The sequence below is a fragment of the Amblyomma mixtum genome, chromosome 6 (genome assembly GCF_055824585.1).
Source record: "Amblyomma mixtum isolate Tamu chromosome 6, ASM5582458v1, whole genome shotgun sequence".
Lineage (NCBI taxonomy): Eukaryota > Metazoa > Arthropoda > Arachnida > Ixodida > Ixodidae > Amblyomma > Amblyomma mixtum.
Genome location: NC_143017.1, coordinates 54350420 through 54364239, shown reverse-complemented (window position 1 = coordinate 54364239; position 13820 = coordinate 54350420). Strand labels below are relative to the sequence as shown.

Sequence of the window (13820 nt, the reverse complement as noted above, 5' to 3'; positions counted from 1 at the left end):
ACGATAACGCGAGAACCGCCGGGAGAAAATATGTTCTATACCAGTCCGGCTTACGTTAGACTTCCTTTCCACTGCACTTTGTGGCACAGCCTACTGGTGAAGGCATGACCATTTAAATCCACAGGCGTCATTTTCCTAGTTTAAATCCACGGTGCGCTCGCTTGGCCCAAACACTGAAAGGTAGCGCAAAAGCGGCGAACCACGCATCCTCTCCTCGTGCCGAACGATTTCGTTCCCAAGAGCACGCTGAGAAGCATAGTGGATATGACTGGACTAGACAGAAGCAAGGCGACCGATGCGCAGATGAAACTGAAACGTTGAGCTCCGTTAAGAGGCTTGAACTCGGTCTACGTTGATGTGTGCACTAAGAAGTGAGCACGAAGGAGTAACCGGGCAGAACACTATGTGAATGTGCCGTCTTTTGGTGAGCATGCATCGAAGACGCGGCAGTAAGCGCGTGCAGAGAAAAAGTTCACGCACTAGCGATTCCGAGCCTCGTGTGCTCCCGGCGTCCGAGGCTGGTAAGGAGCCAATCTTCGAAGCTGCCCTTTCCTTGAACTCGAGCTTCTCGGACAAGATCTTTACATTGCCGCCGCCCGCTTTGTGCTTGACGTTGTCCATGGAGCCCACCTTGGGGGCTGCTTTGTCCTTAAAGTCCAGCTTCTGGGTCTCCACCTGCGAGGGACCAAGCACACGCTAGTTCGTCACATCATGCGTGTAGGAGCACGTGAGAGAGGAAGAATCTATACCCAAACTGGATTAAAACTTTTTCGATGAAGACTATCATTATGTCTCCTTTCGGAGGTAGCCTAATTCGCAATGCATTATGAAAGATCAGTATCGGCGTGATGCCGCCAGACTTACAGTTTCAAATCCCCATTATCCATAGTATGCCTGTACATTCTATGCCAATGCCGATACAACTTCATGTTACCCATATTTCTCGTGGCCGCATAGAGGAATGAAGCCGACGGCCTCAATAGTGCCGACGTGAAAAGAAGTGAGGCGATCTTGCCCATCGCACTTTGGTTCATTTTGTTCACGGTCACCGGTTTTCCTTTGAAAGTATAAAAGCCAAGGTATCGAAAAAAAAACTTAACTAAACTCCAGTGCTCAACGGCAAAGATGCTACTTTTAGTGAAAACGGAGTTTTTATGATCTAGAAAAGGACAAAAACTGAAATAAAACTGTCGCCATCGACGACCGGTTTTGCAAGTAAACTGCAGTGGGTGTACACCGTTTTTCATTTGCGGATCCCAGAGGCCAGGCTACACCGCCATTAAATTGAAAACGGTGATCACGGAGGCATTTTCGAAGGACACGTCTGGAGTTCGTAGCGAGGCTTAGTACAATTTTCAGATAGAATTTTCTCAGCAATAAACGCGTTTCTTGCGCATGAACAAACATCGACATACCGAGAAAGAGCCATATATTTATTTTGTTAGTTTTTATATTGAGAAAAAAAACAAAGGGGTTTTCTTCAGTGTTTGTTTAAATAAGCTTTGGGATGCTTACAAGTCTGAAAACCGGTACGTCGCAGACAGAAACGTTGAACTGCATTTACAGAACGCGATTTTCTAAACTGCCATGAAAAAATTCTGAGATGCTGAGCACACGGCCTTTCACAAAATGCGATAGCATGGAGTTAATGGACAGCAATATTAATTTGTTTGCGGGTTCAAATTTCCCTTCATTTCGTGTGATTTGCTGCAGGCTTGTGGGATGGCGCTTCCAGCCGTCTTTTCTTACTGTCAGTAATGTCCGCGTACGAGCGAGGCCTCGTATGCGGAGATTACTGACAGTAAGAAAAGATTACAAACGTATCCCGCCCCTCACCCCGACCTGGACAGGGCGCAAGCAACGACACTCGTACACCTACACACAAAGGCAATTCTTAGCCCCTACCGATTATGTCTAATCACAAACGGTGAATGTGACCCTGCATGCTCGCACTGCGGTGACGTGATGAACGCCACCCAAGACCATATTTTATGGGAATGCGGTAGCAAACCCGCTCCAACGACACTTTTGCCAGCTCTGTCAGCGGAGGAATGGGACAGGCTCTTGGCCAGTTCAAGAAAAACAACCCAACTGGCCCTCATCACGCGAGCTCAAGAGGGCGCCCCCGACTGGAGGCCACCTTGGACTCGCCCCAGTCCCAACTAATCCCTTCCCTTTTTTGGCAATAAAGTTGTAACCACCTACTGTCAGTAAGGTGGCCACGCGCCTAAATTTCGGCTTGCACGTGCAAGTACCCACGCGCTATTTTTGGACAGATTTGCGCACGGGTGGAATACGATGAAGATGACGATATCCAAAGCGCAGTCAGCTTCAGGCACCAAACTCTGGTCAATCCCCCACCAAGGGTGTCTGCCATTTCTTCAGATGCAACGGCAACAACGGCTGGTAGTTGAACACGCGGGATGGTAGCCTGAAGTATATTTACAAATATTCACAAGGCCGGCTGTATTCTGGAGGATTGTACAGTTTTACAGTACTGTTATTTTCTGCATAAGCGCTTTTCTTCTGATTATCTCAGTACAGTAGCTAGAAAAACCATTTAAAAAGATCTTCGCCAGTCACTCTTCCCTCCATCACTATACAGGACCATGTACTGTGCAAGTCCAGGGCAAGACTTTTTATTAAGGGTTAAGAAAATGATTTCTCCTGGAGACAAAACCATTTTTTTTTCGTTTACACAGCGTTATTTGCGGCGAAAAACATGGCTGTATGAGAAGGAACCATTTGTGCTGTGGGGAGTCCATTGCTTTCTGTGTAAAAAGGCTGAAACGATTGAGCCCGCTTTCTCGGACTGCTGGAACGCGCTTTTTCCTGCCATCTCGTCCGAAGAGCTCGTAAGGAGGATTTTCCGCTTGACCCTTGCGGCATTAGATACCTCCCGATTGAAAACTAGGATGGTGTGCCTTACGATCTTGTCAAGGGTTTTGGATTGCATAGTATATGGAGGACTATGATGGCGGTGCATCTCCGCAGATCTTGACGCACAGCCAGTTGAAGAGTATTTCAAAGAAGGAATTGCAAGATATGTTGAAATAATCAAACTTCAGGATTCGGCACCCGACTGGCTCCCGCACATTAACTTTAAAGACAATTAGAAAATTTTAGCCTACCTATCTCTGTCACAGGTTGGGTGGCGGTTCTTGCGTACCTAATGTACGATTCTGTTGACAGTAAAAAAAAAAAAAAGCGGCAAGCAAAGCTGGTCTGTTTTGCGCCACACCGGTTTCGAATCCTCTCGCTCTACTACTTTCTCTCTTTCTGTTTGTTTTATTTCACGCCCGCGAGTATGAAATACACTCCACGCTGCCTTTTGGGCCGTCGAGCTCATTATTCCATTACGTAATAAGTAGTTTTAACTAATTCCTCATGAAAGACGGGCTTTCATTACGTTGTCTAGAATCTTCTGCTAAGCCGCAACAGATGACGGTAGCGAGCATACGTAGTAGAATTAACTCAATTAGTAAGTTAAATCAGAGAGAAATTGATTTATCATCCTTGAAGACGCCATACCTTAATATTTGAAGCACGATAATGGTACCTTTTGACGCGCCGCAAAGAAAGAGAAATATTCTGAAGGTGGTCGCTCATGGTGGTAAGTCTGAAGAGGAAAATATGTTCCTTAGAATGTCGCACTATCTATCCTCAATCGCAATGTTAGGCACCCGTATTTACAAACCTTTACTTCTATCTGGTGTTAACGTTGACCGACATCTCAGATAAAAAAATATTAATAATCTCTAGACGACGAGGGGCGTCTCGTTTTAAGGGCGTTGCCCTATTGCACTTGCCTTGACCTGACCACCGGTTGGCTTGTGGTCCACGTTGTCCAGTGATCCGACCTTAGACTGGGCTTTGAAGTCCAGCTTCTGCGAGACGATCTTCTTGTCCCCGCCGCCCGGCTTATGAGCTGCGTTGTCCAGCGAGCCCACCTTGGGAGCGGCCCGCCACTCGAGCTTCTGCGTCGTTACCTGGAGGATCCACGGAGGATTGAAATGTCCGAACATACCTCCCGCACAGCGCCCCGCTTTTGCGCACTTTTGATATCAAAGGCGCCCCTTCAGCCTTTAGAACTGAGATTTTGACACAGCCTGCTCGATTTTCTGCCACCTCCGTGTGTTGCACGCGTATGCTCCACCCAGTATTCACGCACACTCATTTTTATTGCGTTAGCATTAGAACTCCCATTATCGCCAAAAGTGTCCAGCGCTGGCTACTGAAGCCGGCTGAGATACCGCAAAGTACAGAAGGGACATGCTCTCCTCTAATTTCTGGGAAGGGGACGAAGTAAGAAGGAGAGCGGAAAAGAAAAAAGGCTCACGCCACCCTAATTCCACCCTAAGTGACGGGTGGCGAGACAGAAAGCGCGTCTGAGGCATGTGAAGCCTCGGGGGACACGAAGCAAAGTGGAGAGAGCTGTTAGAGAGATATTAGACCCATGTTAAGGTATAATCGAGGTTAAGCTGATCTAATCTGCTCGCGCCGCGCATTGAGGTTGATGAAGACGATGTACAATGCGCAGCCATGTTTACTGAGGAGAAGAAAAAGAAGCGCGAGAGAGTGTTGTAGTTTAACACAAGGCGTGATCGAAGGCGGCCATAGGATAGCCCTCTCGTGTAATGGCCAGCGAAGCTTCTCTCTTCGCCCCGCCACACGCTCTAATCCCAGTCGCGGCAACATTTACTCGGTTTCTTCAAGGTCATGGTCAGGGCTTCAGCGATGGCCCGGCTTTCGCAGCTTTTGTCGGGAAGTAGAGCTTTCGCTCTGAAAACCGTAACTAATATTTTTATTTAAAATAAAGGAAAAAAAACGAAAACGAGAGGAAGGGAAATTTCCTTGCAATGAGAAAAAAAACCTGCTTAAGGAAAAGAATGTAAAGAGAACAGCACGAAGCAAACAGTGCGCAAAAGAAAAGAGTGAAGGAGAAATGAATACGCTAAACAAACGACACAATGAAACCAAAATAGATTTAGCAGTCGGAATACCCGGCATGATGGATCGATAGCTTTATCCCAAGGTCACGGATTCCATCCCAGCCACGGCTCCCGGCGACACACAAAAACAACCGCTTTGTGCACGTCGTTGGCAAAAGTTATAAACCCCAGGTTGTCTGCATTAATCCGGAGCCGTCCACTACGGAGTGCTTCATCGCGTCAGTCACATCAAGATTTTAAAACTCCACTATCTCCTATCCACTGCAAACGGAATAAAGAGGGGCATGCACATGACCTCACGCAGGCGCAGACGTGCTGACAATCATGAAATGTTACGCGCTCCCAAAAGAAGCTGCACCCCCATGGTTGGGACTATAGCATAAAATCTGAAAATGCGTATCGCTCCTTGAGCGAAAAAAACAAGGGAAAGAGAACAGAAGGTTACGAGGCAAGAGTTCGTAAGCGCTATGCAGTTTCCATAACAAGCAATATAGAATAAAAAGGCTTTTAATAATTGTGGTTTTCCACGGTTCCTAACACTACAGAGTACCGAAAACAAACTAAAGACGCTATATTGGTCGCATATTGTTCAACTCTGTTCCAGACTATCTCTTATCATTGCGAGCAGAGGTTTAAACATACATAAAGGTATTGCAACAATTTAGTTCTTACTCTACTCCAATGATTTGACGCAGCCTTCATAATTGACAGGCTCGATAAAAATAAAAAGAATTCACTTTCAAAGACTTGACAGCATTAGGGTGGCGTGAGCAAATGAAATTGCTGAAGCAGTGCGTATTTTACAACAGAAGCTGAAGCTTAGGATTTACACTGTCATAGTTCCCGGTCTACTAGCTGTTTTCTACAATAGCGATTAGCTATTACGCTATTGGGCTGAAAATAAAGTTTAGTGCCTTGACTGCTTGATTGATTTATTTGGTTTGCATTTAATGGCGCAAAGGCATCTGCGGCCAAAGAACGCCATAGTAGAAGGTATTTAGGTCTCCACAACGTGAAGTCAGAGACCCATTTTCAAAGCACTTCACCCCACAAAAACCAAGAAACCTGCTAGGAGAAAGCGTGTACCCTTTGTATCACCGGTGGGTACGCGGCGGCACCGGGGATTGAACCCCGCACATCCCTCATTCGATCATACGAGGCACACACTCCAACGACTAGCCCCCCGCTGCGGCGGCTTAGGTTTTTTGAGTGATTCCGCAGCGCAACTTTTTACAGCAAATTCTACATTTAGTAGAGAGCTGAATGGTGCTATGACACTAAGAGGCACGGTGCTAAGAGGTACCTTTGATGCCTTTGATGCGGAAAATATTACGAAAGCATTTTTTTTGTGCCTGTTGACATAACTGCAAGAGATTCACGGGAGCGCGCAATCAGTAGCCATGAATACACGTAGCTCTTAGGCAAATCATGAAACTTCTTGCGCTAAGATCTGTCGCGTAAGCTGCTGTGATTTACTGAGACTGCATGTGCAACATTTGACGCACTTTTGACAGCCCCTCATCAGTCACGTTAGGTATTGTCATGCGCCGCCGGTAGAGGGGGAAAGCATCATTAGCGACGATAAGGCGCTCAACTTGGAGCGTGCACCCCTGACGACCGTTTGCAGCCACGCGTTTTTGTTGTTGACGGCGCGACGCGCAAGCACTTTGTTGATTTCTCGGCCACTTAAATCTCCCTAGCTCCCTAGATCACCTGCATAGCTTTATCGCGCTCAGTTTCTTCGTGCCGCGAAAAGTTCGTTACATATCTAAGCTTAAGCGTTTTTTTTTAATCCATTTAAAGCTGTATTTTCCCTAGAGAACACATTTCACTTTCTTTTGCAGTGTTATTCGCTACCTCACCTTATGCTGGAGTAAGAGCTCCTTAAACATTAGAGAACGCGCACGACATCCGATGTGCAGTTTAACTAGGATGAAAATGATGTTCTCGGCACCGCTGAATTACAGCGCTCTTATAGCATCGCCTCACAAGTTAAGTAAAGGCGACGTCATGCGTTTCAGCGACGCAAGCACCGCAAGCTATTTGTTTACCTTGACTTCGCCTCCCTTGGGCTTGTGCTTGATGTTATCCAGGGAACCGATCTTGGACCGCACGTTCTTCAGGTCTGGCTTGGGAGCCTGTCCGACGGGTGCCTTGATGGGAGGCAATTCTGGAGGAGAAGGCAGAAGACCGGGCTCATATCAAAGTAGCCTTATATAAAAGTAGCCAGCGAAAACCGCAGCCGACAAAAGGCTGCGGTAAAATAACTGTGCGTTATTTTATATTAACAATGGGCATTCATAATACCTGCCCGGAATTGAGGAATCGCTAAGTTTATAAGAATTACAATTCGAACCTTTTTTTCGTGCGTTTTTATGCTCCGGGTTTATGGCTAAAAAGTTGTAAGGAGATTACGAACACGTGGAAGGGAATCTAGAACACTAGAAACAGCAGTGCGCAAAGTTCGCTATTTAGTCCATAATATTTTCTGAACTGCTGGCTCTTCATATGCATGAACTATTCCCAGTGCTGCACTGTGCTCCCTTTGTACGTCTTGCAGAATTGCATCAAGATTGTGTTTCTACTTTTCTTTGAGCGTACGTTTGCTTGCGGAAGAGTACATATGTCGCTGCATAACAAAGTATTTCTCGCACTTAAGCTCACGCCATCAAGTCATCGTAGCTGTTTGCCGCATACGACGTGCTGTCACTCTACGGAACACTAGTTTATTTACAAAGCATGAAACATTTTGACTTGTCGAAGCAGATACCGCCAAACTACCGAGCTCTTGAACGCCATGTAGCGAGACACGCGTACGCAGTTAATTTTTTTTGTAAACTGCGACACATTTGAAACAAAAATTTTCAATTTAAAAATTGGGCAGTGGCTTAGCTCTTGTTAAGGCTGGATATACAAGCGAAAAGCATCAGTTATGTTTGGTTTGACGTCATGGCTGTCGCAGTTCGCGCACAATGCATTGGGAGCCCCACGATAACGGTGGAGGCGTTCGGCCGTCCACACACTGCCTGTACGGAGGCGGAGACAGAAATCGGCGCGGTTAAAACTGCCCGCAGGAATGCGGAGAGGAGGGTTGCCGGCTGCGACGCGGGTCACACGCAGCTGCAACGAAAGGTCGAACGGTGGGCGAGGAGGCGAAGCGCGCAGTTATAGCGACAGCGAGGAGGCGACGCACACGCGCAGTAGCGCGCGGCTACGCCAAAAGGTCAGGCGACGGAGTCGGCGGCGGCGACGGCTGCGGCAGCGGCGAGGAGCGACCACCTGCGCGGCGCGTGACGCCACTCGGTTTCGCGCATGCGCATAACTCACCAGTTCGGCTCACGCGAAGCTCGGCTCTGACCCGCGTAGTGGAGCTTTTCGCTTCAAAAGTCCCGACGTCTCGGAGGCTTCCTTAGGGCCTCCTTCACCGTGACTCTTAGCCGTAGACCATAATATCGACGCCCCCACACCCCCCTCTCACTCTTCAGAACGCCGCACTCCTTATTTCCTTCCTACCGTGTACTTATATACGCAATCCAAAAGTCTCCTGCCACCCCTGAAGAAGGCACCGAGCTGGCTCCGAGACGTCGAATTTTTAAATTTAAAAAGTTTTTGCTGAATATGTCTCGCAGTTTACATCAAGTCAATCATCTGAACAAGACAGGCTGCTCTGTCGAAAGGTTTAGTTTTGCAGTTGCAAATCCTTGACCACCTTGTTTGAATCACAAGAATCCGCAGTGAACTGGGCAACAAACTACTTTTGAACTAATCATCATCACGATCATCCTACCAATGTTGAGCTCACTCGAGGACAAAGACTTAGTGACCTATAATTATTCCCGTACTTCATTGGAAATATGATGGCAACTTGCCAGTACACGCTCCATGGCGTTTAAGATAGCACTGCTTTGGTCCACAAATTGTAGTTTCTGTCTCTCGACATCTCTTTCATTACAACACCTCGTGGCGTTTCTGTAGTCAAGCGTGACACGATAAGCGAGCTCTCCACATTATGCTTCACACTAAACCACCAATAAAAAAAATGAACTAAAGCAAATTCTACACTGCCGCTCCCTTCTTAGTTGCCCTATCGCTTTGTTATGATAGTGTAAATCTTATTACTAGCCCATCTACAAGCAATTTAGCAACGGACTCATTTTAGGCGGCCAATTTCTGAACGCCATGACTTTCGCCTACGCGACCAACTACTCCTCACGTTTTCACTCGAGTGACGAAAAGCTGGGCTTGGAGCGCTGTGCAGTCAGCTACACAGTTAGCAATCCAGCAGCGCATCGCTTTGCTGTCCCTACTTGAAGCAAGTAAGATGACCTGCCGTTTTCACTCGTCAGCAGTCATTACACGTTTTTAATGGTGTCTTCGACTGGTCGCTCCCACAATCCGGTTCGGATTTGGCAACGTGAGAGCCGCTCTAGCTCCGAGCGCACAGCGAGACCGGTCAAGCCGAATGGTCAGTAAGTTTTCAGAGCGAAAGCGCAAGAAGGAGGGAAAGGACCTAACTTCCGGAATCGCCACACCGCAGTGGCGCTGCCGCTGCGGCTGGTGTCAACGACAGCAATCACACAGTCTGCACTGCCCACGCCGCCGTCGCCGCTGAACCTGTATCGCTGCACCAGCAGTTCTTCGTCTCCGGCTCGCGTCGAAAAAAAAAAATAAAAAATTAGTGTCCCGTTGTACCACTCTGGATATGCCGCGGCAGCCCCCAGATGTGACAGCAACACAGACGGCGTACCCAGCTTAATGATTCGTCTGCTTTTCGACATTTCCCCTCACAGAGCCACACAGCAGGGACGTTTTAACTGCGTCTAATACCTAAAGCGCCAAAACTTGCTTCTACGGATGCGTAAGAATGCCTCGCCAGACCGGTCGTGATGTGCCCTGGCTACCCTGGCTTCGCATCCGTCTCCGCGAAACGGCGGAAGTGGCTCTGTCACGTGAACACATCTCGGGGCCGCTCCGACTTTTTTCTCGGAGCGCCTCAGAGCGCTCTGAGCTGGAGGCGGGCGCTCTGAAAGAACCAGCCGAATGTAGTCAGAGCGCTTGATTTCGACCAGCCGAACGTGCGGCTGCATCTCAGAGCGCTCTAGAGCGATCTGAAACGACCAGTCGAAGACACCATAAGTATTGCAGGCAAGAGCACAGCAATTCGAATTGCGCCGTTTTACGAAAATGTCAAACTGTTTCATCTGCCGAGAGGGATTACCGCTATGAGCACTGTGGGATTGTGGGATGGCTTGTAGGCGAGCCGTCTTCTCTCTCATGTCTAGTGCTTTTTCTACGTACCCTCGCTACCTTCGATGCCTTCTCAGTTTTTTTTTAGTATAGTTGCTGCTGTATTATCGCATTTCTTTCACCTCCATCCATATTTATATGCTTAGAATATAATGCTGTCCACTTCTACATTCATTAACGCTCGAAACATAAGCTGAGTTTATAAAATTTGGCTTATCACAGCCCGCCTAACTTTGTTCCTTCGACGTTATGATTATGCCTGCGCCCTCAGTGCAATAGAAATAAGAACAGTTATTGCTGTAGGTTTCGGCGAATCTCTAATGGCAATTTTCTTCTCGATGTAGAAGACTCTGGATGTTCGAGAGAAATCTCACTTTTCTGCTCGGATCCAGGCGTCCTCGCCGTCTTGGATGGAGAGGTGACGCCATTCTTGGGAGGCACGGTCTTCTTGGGCGACGGTCCGCCTTTCTCCTGGATGCTGCTGGGCTTCTTGGGAGAGCTGGGCGTCTGCGAAGGGCGGTCAAGTTGTTGCACAGCATGCATTTTGGACTTTGGCTTAATGGAAACTTAAGCCGTACATTCTTAGAACAAGGACGGACGAATATATAGACCGGCAGGACGGAAGGTTGTACCAGTCAATTCTATTTGCCGCGGATTTTCCGAGGAACACAGCGAAGAATGAAATAGTGCTGAAATATTCCCATTAAATAATCAGCACTAGTGTGTTAGTGCATTCTCAATCCCATAATCCCTCTTTCCCAGTTTCTGGGTAGCCAACCAGATCACCATTCTGGTTAACATGCCTGCCTTCCCCTTTCCTCTTTCTTTCTCTCTCTCTCTGTACTAGTCCACGTTTTTCATCTTGCATTTCCGGCTGTATTAAAAGTTGGCGTTATTTCCTATTATATCATAGCCAACTAGCCGAGCAATCTGTCTTGCAGCACTAGGAAAATTGAAAGTACCCAGTCAAAAGGTCGTAGCTTGTGCAGTACTTAGCACACTATCTCCATGCTGATATGTGAAAAACAAAAATCAGTGAGTATGCAAAAAAGAGACGCTGAAGGAACACACGAATGGTTAAGGGCAAGGTGCGGTTTGCACCTAAACAGCTGCCGAGCCTTTACTGCTTTGTATTCTTCGCAGCTGCTTAGGCAAGACGAAGTCCTTCAGCTCCATCCATCGTTTCGGACACCAAAAAAACGCTGCTTCTGCATTTAGCCTGCTATAACAAAGCGTAGTCAACATTTATGCCGAACGAAGGGAGGCGGGCTTCTGCGCAATACTTCACACTCAGCTGTCTGCAGCTCAGAGGTGCGACAGTACGCGCTTCCGCGACCTCTAAGAAAGCGTCCACATTTGCAGCCATTTTAACCTAAACTCAGAATAAATCAGCTCACTACTCGCATTTCAGGAATAATTATCCTTATTCAACGGATTCGTAGAAAACAAAAGATCGCTCAGAATTTTTAACCGGTTTATTAATGTTGCCTAAACGCTTGCTTTACATGGGAGTGTTTCGTAATGCTTGGCTCGAAAAGGTTTTTCATTCAGTACGTGGTTGCTTTATCTACTAAATGACAGAAACATGAAGACAAAGAGGTAATTCCACGAACCGTAACAAACTTCCAGAGACACTCAGGCAACAGAAATAAACTTCCACACGTGACCTGGTTGGCCTCATTGCTTTTTTTTTTTCGTCACTGTTTGCAGCAGGTCAATACGAATGCTTACAACCACGCCTGGGTTCGTACTCTTTTCCGGACGTGAGCCTGATAAGCACTCATAAGGGTGCTAGCGCACCCTGCAGCAACTGTGTACACAGAACTTCTCGCTCGATGATAATCGTGAGTTCAGACTCTCTTGTTTTTTGCTACAGCGACTGGGAAGCATTCGTACGCCGGCCAATCATGCAGATGTTTAAGGAAAAATGGTTCTAACGAATAACTGCTCCAGGTTTATGACGTCATCAAAAAAAGCAATCACGAATATATTGCAAGACATCTATAACACTTTCTGAGAGCATTTAGTGGCCTGGAACTCACTACTGGTGCGTTCGAACTCAAGAAAATAACTGCAATCCACATCATTCTGACTGCTATTTACATCATTAGAGAGGAAAAGCAAATGTTTCCTCTAAGAAATTAATTCGTCCCTTCACTGGTCATCTTCACGGTACCACAACTCAAGCACAGAGTTCATTCTAGCTGCTCAGCTAAAGAGGGCCATAATAACTGTCATTGCGAAATAGAAATGATCGGCGATTTGAACAAAGAGCGATTCTAGTGTAATTTGTAGCAGAGGCGAGTTCTGCAATGTACGGCCATTTTTAATAGCCCGAACACACTAATATGCAATTTTCTTAATGCATTTGAAAATAAAAATATTCCTGGCTTTGTAAACTACACAAACGCCGCTGCAGAACATTAAGGGTCATTACGTACCTTGGACTTCGCATCTGCTGCGGCTGAAGGCTCTGGAAAAGTAAAATGAGAAGGAAACAAAACTGAGTTAATTTATGCTCTGTTATTTCCAACAGTTGAGCACAAACCTTTTAAAAGTGGTTTAAAGACCGACATCATGAAATTTGTGCCAGTTTCAGAGGTTCAAACTAATTATAACCGACGTGCATTTGCCACGGTACAACGTAGCCATACAAATACACAAATCGAGAGCTCTCCCGTAATACTCTGCAGACAAAGAGTGCGTTAACGTCCTGAAAAAAAAAATACAATTATGCGTTTTCCTAAACTTCTCGCGTATGACCCGAAGATTGCAGGAGAGGCAGAAATCCTGCACGCCATCAGCGGATTGTGTTCGCGCTCTTAAACTAAAATGTGCCCCTCCATGGTAATGACGGGAAGCTTTTCAGAAACGTGGTTTGAAGATTCTAACGCAAACCCAAATGGTCCTCGAAAAAAATATACAAGACATTTTTTAAACGTTGCTGCTAGTCCGTGACCCTAATTGCCCTTGCAGCATTTAATTGCAAAATCAATCATCTGCGCCCATTTCAACGAAACAAAAAATGAATAGTAATCCGTCTTGCCCACTGAGGTGATGAACAATAGAGAGAAATTATTTCAGAGATCTTAATAGGGAAAAAATGAATGGTGCATGTCTTAAGGTGCGCGAGGTGCCCAGATATTTATTAACTTTGCGAAAATCTCGCAGACACGCCTGAAATACAAGCTGCATAAAAACTACTCTGCGAATGCAGCCTTGAATAAAACGTAACGCTAGAGATGAAAAGCGAGCATTAGAGCTTTTCTTCGGTGCAACCAAACGAGGAACGCAGCACTAAGACCCTCTTCTTTCGATTTCAGGTCATACAATTCTGCGTTTGCTTAGTTTTACTAGATATAATTTTTTTTTTCCAGAACAAAACGGTTATTATTCTTTGGAGGGCAACTAACAGCAGACAAATGCATGAAGCGTGAGCGTTGCCGCATGCCATCATTACAAACAGTTTGGCGTTCTTGGTTTTTGCGTGATTGAAGTCACGTAGTATGTATTTTTTAAAAAAAGCAGCATACTTGCCATAATTAAGTTATCTACTTTGCTTTCTTTTAATGATCTCTTGGTTAGAATCTCAATAACCCAACAACACAGTTCAGTGTCAGA

General features: G+C 46.4%; 1 protein-coding gene across 6 annotated transcripts in view; it reads right to left on the bottom strand.

Moving 5' to 3' along the window:
- The window catches only part of tau (microtubule-associated protein tau), a 74056-nt gene that overhangs the window by 11838 nt on the left and 48398 nt on the right, over positions 1-13820 (bottom strand). For all 6 annotated transcript variants that reach the window (XR_016283487.1, XR_016283488.1, XR_016283490.1 and 3 more), the window contains exons 3-7: positions 12641-12672; positions 10574-10706; positions 7004-7122; positions 3810-3989; positions 481-675 (exon numbers count right to left, since the gene is read on the bottom strand). Coding sequence is in view for 1 of the 6 variants with exons in the window: in XM_089547970.1 (XP_089404096.1) it covers positions 481-675; positions 3810-3989; positions 7004-7122; positions 10574-10706; positions 12641-12672 (659 nt within the window). In the remaining 5 variants the exon portion in view is untranslated. The remainder of the gene's footprint in view (positions 1-480; positions 676-3809; positions 3990-7003; positions 7123-10573; positions 10707-12640; positions 12673-13820) is intronic.